This window comes from Hypanus sabinus, chromosome 21, assembly GCF_030144855.1.
Source record: "Hypanus sabinus isolate sHypSab1 chromosome 21, sHypSab1.hap1, whole genome shotgun sequence".
Classification (NCBI taxonomy): domain Eukaryota; kingdom Metazoa; phylum Chordata; class Chondrichthyes; order Myliobatiformes; family Dasyatidae; genus Hypanus; species Hypanus sabinus.
In genome coordinates, this window is record NC_082726.1 from 44,593,108 (window position 1) to 44,602,315 (window position 9,208).

Sequence of the window (9,208 nt, forward strand, 5' to 3'; positions counted from 1 at the left end):
ATGAATACTTCCAGAAAGACAGTTACATGTAATGAACTATTATTGGGGGCTGAAGCAATTGTTAGAGTCTCGCACTGTAAAAGTATCATTCTACAATAGAATGAAGAATTGGGAAATAATTAGTAACATTCAAACTCTGATTTCAAGATACAGCAATAGGCATAAAGGTATACAACAATCACCAGCATTAAGTGAACTACAAATAAATTACATTCTAACTTTAAAAGGAATTGTTGTAAGTAAGCTTTCCTTTTCTGAAAATTCTGCCGATTAGAAATACAGTCACTGAGCTGGCTATCTTGCCTGTTCTAGAAGATCATTCTGTCATGAGGTTTATGACACTATCATGATGGTAATATGATCTCTCTACTGTCTGCTGTTTTAAGTGTGAAGCTGGGTTAGTTTTGTGCAGGAGAATACAGATGTCAGTATAATAGATATGGGAAGTGAAAGCAGTTTAATTTGATGTTATATCATAACATGACATGGTGCTCACAATCTTCAACTGAAATCAAAGGCATATTTCTGCTCTGGGGACGACGGGCAAATTGATCTGATGAACAGCTGAATGTTTGAAGTAATTATGCTACTATAAGTAATGCTTTATTGAACGACAAATGGTAATATGGTTACTAGTTCAGGCAAAAGCAAATGTCAGTTGTGTGCTCTGCGGAGCCACCATTATGAGCCAGGCACAGATGAAAGGTCTAATTTGCTACATGTACAATGTGCCTGACAGAAAAAGGCTACTGACAAGTTTTCATGTAATAAACTAAACACCTATAAAATAAGTGAGTTTCTGTTGACAGCAGGATTATTTAAAGCCATTAACCTGCCATACCCATTCCATGATTACACCTTTTTCCCCCAAGGACTAAAACTTAAATGTCTAAGTTATGAAGGAACTTAATACAGTTCAAGTTTTTATACATAGTTGTAACGGTTCAGTTTACAACAATGAATTTTGCATACTATTTGGCTGCATGGAACAGGAGGGTATTGAATACATTTCTTCCTATTAAGGTCAACTACAATTTAAAAACTGTATAAATATTTAGCAAACTCCCAATCAACCTTAACAACCTCATCAGAACCATGTAACAGGTCCAGATGCTTCATGCATTCATCGAATTTTGTGACAAGCCAGTTTTATAGCACTACATTTTCCCTCATCCAAGAAGCCCAGTTCATCTGTGGTTAAGAATTTTGACTGCAACCGTACTGTTATTGTGATTACGGACACCAACCACATCTTGGTTCACAGAAGCATTCTTTCAATCAGTAGTTACGGTCATGTGGTCAAGTGTATTTTTTTACATCAACGTTACCTTTTAAGTCAAGACCCAAATGTAGTTGGAAAGGTGCAGGGGGAAGGAATTAAAATAAATCCCAGATGTAGGTCTAACGCAATGTATAAACTATATCAAAACAAAATAATTACTGAGGTCCCTATCAGAACAACCAACATCCGTCTTTCCAGGCAAAATGTTAGTAAATGTGTAATTTAATTTTGCTGAGTATGAAAACATGATTCGCAAATAATACAAGACCGAGATAGAACAATAGGTTTAAGAAGTTTTTAAACTTCTATATTTCTTTAAAGCAAACTGGTATTGAAGAGATAAAAAGGAAAAAAAATGGAAGAAACTGAAAATCTGTATTAAAATACAGTTTGTACCACTGCTGTCTGTAAAGAGTTTGTTTGTTCTCACCTTGACCACATGGGTTTCCTCTGGGCACTCGGGTTTCCTCCCAATTGGTAGGTTAATTGGTCATTGTGAATTGTCTCATGATTCGGCTAGGGTTAAATTGGGGGACTGGTGGACGGCTTGGCCTAAAGGGCCTTTTCTTAAGTACTTTAATAAATTTAAAAAAACCACAAAAGCACCTATGGTGATGTCTCCACACCAAGTTGGAAAGTGTAGGGATGGAGTGCCTACAAGCAGACAAGAGGAATATCTGAAGAACAACTGAAAGAATATGTGATCCTGTTCAAGTGTTGGTTCAATGCAATTCACAAAAACTATCAGGAACCTTCTCTATCCTAAGAAGACTGTCCCCTGGTGTAAGAATCTACCTCTTCTTGTGTTTCCAGACTGCTGCACCCAAACTTCCAACATTGTTTTTTTTTAAATATCAGAATTTGAGTTCAGATTCACATTTTGAATTCTGAGCATATCTCTAGGAGCTCCACAGCTGGGGAAATGCTAACGACCCCAAAAGCAATGCCTTGAAAAGGCAGGATATATCATTGAGGACACCCACCACCCAGGACATGCCCTTTTCTCATTGTCACCATTAGGGAGCAGGTACAGGAGCCTGAAGTCACACGGTCAATGTTTTAGGAACAGCTTCTTCCCTTCCGCGGCAGATTTCTGAACAGACCATGAACACGACCTCACTGTTTTTGCTCACTTTTTTGCACTAATTTTATATTAAAAAATCAAAAACCTGATTCTGATTCTCAGAAAAAATGAATAACTTAAATAGATCATCACACGAAACATTAATCCAAACCCGACTGTGAATTCCACTTTATAATAGTCTGTAATCCATTAAAATCTTAGACTAAATTAGTAACTTTACAGTAACATATCAAAACATTCTTTTCATTTGGCATCTTCCTACAAAATTATCAGTTCCTTGCTCTTCTGTACTTCCCATGTGCCTTTTTACTGCAACTGTTTGTTCACTTGAAGTATTCTTTAGTGTGTCACGTAGAATGGAAATAGGCCCTTTTGGAACAAGTCCCCATCGAGCAGGCAACACACTCACCAAGCTCCCATTTACACCTGTCGTACACTAAACCTTTTAAAATACCTTCCCACATTCCCATTAGCTACCCCACAGTCTACACCAACCTACCTACTAAGAGCATTTAGTGAGTTTAACCACACACACACACACACACACACACACACACACACACACACACACACACACACACACACACACACACACACACACACACACACACACACACACACACACCCAAATCCACGCAAACTCCACTCAGACAGCACTGGGGTCATCATTGAACCCAAATGAGGATGCAGCTTTATTAGCTGCACCACCAATGATAACAAAAATAATAATATTACAGTCATTCTCTGAATCTAAATACTTCTGTCCATTTAGATTCGTTACGGATTTAAGTCACCCAAAGTTTTCAAGTGCCGGGAAAAGTTCTGGAATACCAGTCTTTGGCCAAAGCGTGAATTTCTGTGGGCGGGGAGAAAGATTTCTGAAAGTGTGGTCGGCAGGTCCACCTGCCCACTCTGACACCCAGCACAAGGGCTCTCTGGAACCTGCGCCCACTCGAATCCAGACAACAAGACGTTAGCACCCGAGCGGAAACACACGCTTCCAGCTGCACTGCCGTTTAACAAGAAGTCAGCAGTTTTTTTTTGTGTGTGTGGATAACGGTTTTCCTACCAGAGTACAACTTCGCTGTGGGCGTTAAATCTAGAGACATTTACCTGCAATTTAATCCCAAAAGGTGCATTTTAAAAGAAAATAATGCAAACTATTCATAAACCTTCAAGAGAGTAGACCAAACCCGCTGTCTACAATTTGCATTTTATCATAAGTGATTTCAGATCCTCAATAATGATCAAGAACGAGAAATGTCGCTTCATATAATGGGAAGGCTGGATCGAAGAAAATACTGTAAAATCAGCGGGATGGTAGTATTCCTGCATGTTGCTGCCGTGCTGGTGTAAATATGATAATTATTGTAAGGCAAGAGACAGCAATATGGATAGAATTGTAGACTGCTGCCGCAAAGACTAGAATAGCAATTTTAACGGTGCCAGCAACCAACGCTTTAATCTATTCCGCAATTCGAATTTTAAATCCAACTCTGGACACTCAACACCACATCAAATGTTAACCCTCTCGGCGCCGGCGCTGTTCTGTGAACTATCCCCGGACTTTCTCGCGCGCATTTCGTAGATTCTATATTTGTGTTTGAACGTATCGGTTGAAGCATTTCGACCAGTCATAAATTCTAACCAGAGCAGCAGAGAGAAAACAGAAAGACCAGCGTGGTACAGAGGAGGGAACGTTACGAACCACCTCTTAAAAAAAAATCCCTCATCCATTCCACTGTCTGTTTCCATTAAGGTCTTCGAGAACGTCTGTGCACCCAACTTGGATGAGCAATTGAACCTGGGCAAGCTGCCTGCTACTGTTGGGGTACTTGAACAGTTACACCGCCGGTTGGCTGGAAGTGGGTGGGGACTAAGAGAACAGTGCTTACCTGGAGGACATATGCAGGCGCCAGGGACACCACGGGCCATTCTCACCTTAGGTAAATGCTCCTTTAGTTTCTGGAGGGAAAGTTAAAGAGCACGGCATCACTAGCAGATACTACACGGACACGCAAGCACAGTTTTTTTTCGCAAAAAATATCCCTTCCTCCTCCATCAAAAATAACCAAAAATAGCAATTCCATACGGTGATTATTATTTAAACTAAATAACTTCTTAAGCTATATTATGTTGGAAATTGTTGTGGACAGACTGATGCTGAAAATCGCAGCGATTGGTACTGTAAAGGTGGGGAGGCTTCAGGCAGGACGATTGGGTGCCAAATCCTTTAAAGTGCGGGCCAATTGTAACAGCGTGAAGTTGCAGGCGGATTTTTTTTCCTAGGCATTTGTAACAAAGCATGTGTTTTGGAAAAAAAGTTGTTGGAAAGCAGAGTGTTTGTCTAACCTCGCTTCAGGGGCTGACTGGGAAAGATTATCTTTATTCGCCAACTACAATTAAATATACAATCCTAATCACAGTAAAATGCAGGGCTCTTTGAGACACGGTTTACACTAGAGTTTTGTTGAATTTTTTTTTGCGCTTCTGTAGCCAGCCTCATCTAAGACAGCCGTACACCAACCTCGGTCAATAGCTGATCCACTCTGTTAAAAATAGCCGGTTCCATTTGGTCCATTGAGAACCAAGCCTGATAAACCTGCCTTTCTTCCTCCAAATGCGAGACGCGGGTTTGGAGATCTGAAGTCCTGCAATGCACTAGAATGCAAACCCCCAGAGACACAACTGACAAGAGGCAGCAAAAAACCCGGGGCAGGTCTGGACAGTGCTGCAAATGCTTGGAGGTCTGAGATGCGCTACAGGTCCTTCGACACGTTGTCCTCTCCGGAGACCCTTCCATCTTCGCTCAACTTACTCAACCCTTATCGAGCCCAGACCCGCAGTAACAATCCCGGACACATGAGAGCTGCTCCGGGAGAGCTGGCCGAGCAAATCTCTCCTGAAGGAAACAGTTCCCTTAAAAAAAAATCTGTTGCTGATTTCTCTGGATCTCCCGTCGGTCGCAGTGTTTGCTTGGATGCACACTGCAAGTAAAGCGAACGCGAATGGTTCAAGTCCTCCGCAGGAGTCCTGGAACAGATAGGCTGTCCGCAATTAGAGTATCCACAGAGATGTCAGGATCTGAACAGTACTGAAACCATTCCCTGTCTTAACGGGAACATAACACAGCCACTGGCTGCTCTGGTTTATCAATGCTATTTCCAGCCATACGTCTGCTTAACATAATTTATTTATTTATTCAACGTGACAGGGCGGGTTTAGGGTCGGAACCTCCACTTTGATCATGAGTGACGCGCAGTCTCCCTCCCCCAAACGCATCGGATTATTTTTAACCGCTCCCGGGGATTTTGCTCTGAGGCTCCAGCCACCAGCAAGGGGAAAAAAAAGCCTGAAACGCTCCCGCTGTTTCACTCCACGTTGTAGGCAGCGTTAGAGAACACAATCGGGACAGAGAAGGCGGGGGGGGGGGGGGGGGCGAAAAGACCAGCAGCGTCTCGTCTGATTTGGCCGATCAAAGTTTAAAGGCGCGGCCGCCGGTCCTGGTGTGAACCTCCCAGCACTCTCCCCGGTTAGTGTGTAACACAAACATGAGTCTTTACCATTTGGCAGCTCCCTGAGGTATAGGAATTCACACTGACCTCAGCAAACCATTCACAGCCTTTCAGCACCAATGGAAATGAATACTGGGGACTGCAGCGTTTTCAAACCCAATCATCAGATGCATCAGAGCACAGGCTGTATCGAATTCAGCGGGAGGCTGGCTGCTTCAGAGAACAGTTCTGGGCACCAGGAAGGGCGATCTTCTCCCCACCAGAGAGACTTCAGGGTCACAAGGGATTCTGCAGATGCTGCAAATCTGGAACACAACACACACGAATGCCCTGATGAAGGGTCTCAGCCCCAAACGTAGACTGTTCATTTCCCCTCTTAGATGCTGCCCGACTTGCTGAGTTCTCTCAGCATTGTTTGTGTGTGTGCTGCGGAAGATTTCGGGGTTGGGGAAACCTGATGGGGATTTTTACAACATGGAATAAGCTGAGGGAGGTGCTTGTGGGGTAAAGGTCACTTTAAGGACGGATAATCACCAAGTTCAATGAAAGTGATGGTTGCGATTCCGTCAAGGGTGGGCTGCTTCACGAACGGTCTGCCTTACTTGGTCTAAGTGAGTGCAAGTAACAGTGATAAACCAACCAGTGTAGCAGACTCTGCAGTACATACATAATACCTTCAGAATGCCCTCAATCGGTTTTAAAAACTGAGGGTGCGTGAGGGGAATTGACGACCCCGCATGTTGCTGCAGGTCAGGTATTGGAGTTGGCCTGTGTCGCTCTGCCGCTGAAGGGCTGATGTTTGGAGCTGAGGGGGTCAATGCACGCACATTCAACTCAAGTGTGGGTGTAAGAAATTGTATAATCCTACTCATTTAAGCTTGATTGATAAAGTCAGCACACGTAAATAGAGTCAGAGACCATTGAAAGAGGCTCTTCAGCGCAACATGCCCACAATAATCTTTTTGCCCTTGACACTAATCCCCTTTACCTGCTTTTGGACTGTATTCAAAGTTTGAAAGTGCATTTATTATCAAAGAATGTGTAAATTATACATCCTTGAGATGTGTTGTCATACAGGCAGTCACAAAATAAGGAGCCCAAAAAAATAAGACTAACCACCCCTCTCCCGGAGCCCAGAGACAGAGAAAAACACACAAAACAAATCATGTAGACGATAGAAATGAGCAACAGCAACAGCATTCTGAGCCAAATTGAGTCCTTAGATCAAAATCCCCAGAGCAGCCCAAAATAGGACCAGAGCCTCTGTATTAAGTTCTTCGTATTAGTGGGGCAAATCACCGCTATAGTTCTATGTATTGCCTATTTCAATGTCTGTCTAAATGCATCTGAGATGTGGTAACTGTATCTAATCCCACCACTTCCTTTTGCAGCACATTCCAAATAGCATCCTTTTTTAATATAAAAAAATCTACCCCTCAGATTCCCCTTCCCCTCACATTGAAGCTGTGGTCTTTTGCTTATTGTACACCTACCACTCCTCCTATGATTTTGAATATCTGTCCTAAGTACATCCTTTATAATTTTACATATATATCTATCAGGTATCTATAGGTATATATCTATCAGCTGCTGCCTCACTTCAGGAGAACCAAGCCCAGCTTTATCCATCTCTCTCCATTACTGAAATGCTCCAATCCTGGAAACATCCTGGTGAATTTCTTCTGCACTCTCACTATTACTGTACATCCGTCCTGTTGTGCAGTGACCAGAATTGCATACAATACTCCAGGTGTGGCCTAACGAGTAACTTGTCACATAATATCCCAACTTGTGTTCTATGCCCCAACTTGCAAATACACTTTCTACTCCATTGTATCACTGTGCGTTGCCATATTAAGGGAACAAAAGTCTTGGACTTCTAGGTCCTTGCGATTGTTAACATTTGTATTGCCTCTGATTTGGACACAAAAGACCACAGATGCTAGAATCCAAGCCCAGCAGGTCCGTCAGCATCCATGGAGAGAAATGGACATTCAAGGTATTGGGTCAAGACTTCATCTGGATTCAGATATATCCAACCTCTATTTGCCTTCACAAACTTGCTCTGCCCAGCTTTCCTTCTAATCTCTATCCCATCACTTTAGAAAAATGTCCTCCCTATCTATAATACTGCCAATTTTCTTCTTAATTATACCTCCTACATTCACATCCAAGTTGTTAATATATATTTAATAACAACTTGGATGTTACATATATATTATAATATGGTATTGTTACGAATCCCATAACTGGAGAACTTACCAGCAAAGATAGAGAGGTCTGTTGAAGTCTGATGTCACTATTTTCAAACGTTTTTATTGATAAAGGAACACAAAAGTAGGGTTAATACAAACATTCAGATAGTGCACATCGTCAACAATCAATCTAAAGTGCGGGTATAGTAATAATCATCATTAAGAAGTGAGCTCTGCTGGGGTCTCGGGGTTAATAGATTGTCCGTTGGAAATATAAAAAAGTCTCAAAGTCTGCCGGCCTCAGCGCTTTGAAAATCGCTGGGTTTTCCGTGGGGCGACGGAGAGAGAGAGATTGGGGGGAGAAGAGAAAGCACTTGCTGAGTCTCAATGAATCTTCCGTGAAATCGGGGGAGCGTTGGTTTCCTCGCCGCGATGTTAGTTAAAAGCGGTTTTCTGTGATTCCAGCCACAGATTCCAATCCCGGAATCTAACGCACGTAGCTTCCTTCAGAATGGCTTCCCGCTGCTGCGGGAACACTCTCGTGTCTTCTTGGTGCGTCTGAGGGGCTGTCCCCCTGAGACTCTCCTTTATACTTCCTCACGGGGTCGCAGGTGTCAATCAGTTTGTGATGATGCAATCTCTCTCTCAACCAGCCCACCTTGCCCAAGGGCTTTTCACGTGGTCTCCATGAGACAATAGTTGCTGTTGTCTTTATTCTGTATCCCTGGTGGTACCTGCAATTTGGTACGTCTCTCTCTCTCTCTCCGACTGGGTCTACTGACCCCCCCCCCCCTTTCGACAGGTGCTCTTGCGATTCTCACAAAGGAGGGGGCTGGGATCATAACAGTATAAATATACATATATTACTGTGCAAAAGAGGCACATGTATATAGCTCAGATGTCTAAGACTTTTGCACAGTACTGTAGTAATTTTATGTATTGCACTGTACTGCTGCCACAAAATAAAACAATTTTCATGACATGTGAGTCTTGATAAACCTGATTCTGATATGGGTCTCTATTGTGGACTGAGAGTGGGAAGGGTGCAGGAAGAGGAGATTTATTGTTGGGGAAAAAGGGGAGAGAGTAGGAATCCACAGGGGTCAGTGTTGGGACCGCTGCTTTTTACAAT

General features: G+C 42.7%; 1 protein-coding gene across 1 annotated transcript in view; it reads right to left on the reverse strand.

The window, feature by feature from the left end:
* Window positions 1-5,539, reverse strand: part of LOC132378998 (collagen alpha-1(XXIII) chain-like) — a 126,585-nt gene extending 121,046 nt beyond the window's left edge. Inside the window, exons 1-2 of the mRNA XM_059946431.1 lie at window positions 4,894-5,539; window positions 4,262-4,331 (exon numbers count right to left, since the gene is read on the reverse strand). Coding sequence (XP_059802414.1) covers window positions 4,262-4,331; window positions 4,894-5,169 — 346 coding nt within the window. The 5' untranslated portion in view covers window positions 5,170-5,539. The remainder of the gene's footprint in view (window positions 1-4,261; window positions 4,332-4,893) is intronic.
* Window positions 5,540-9,208: the final 3,669 nt, after the last annotated feature.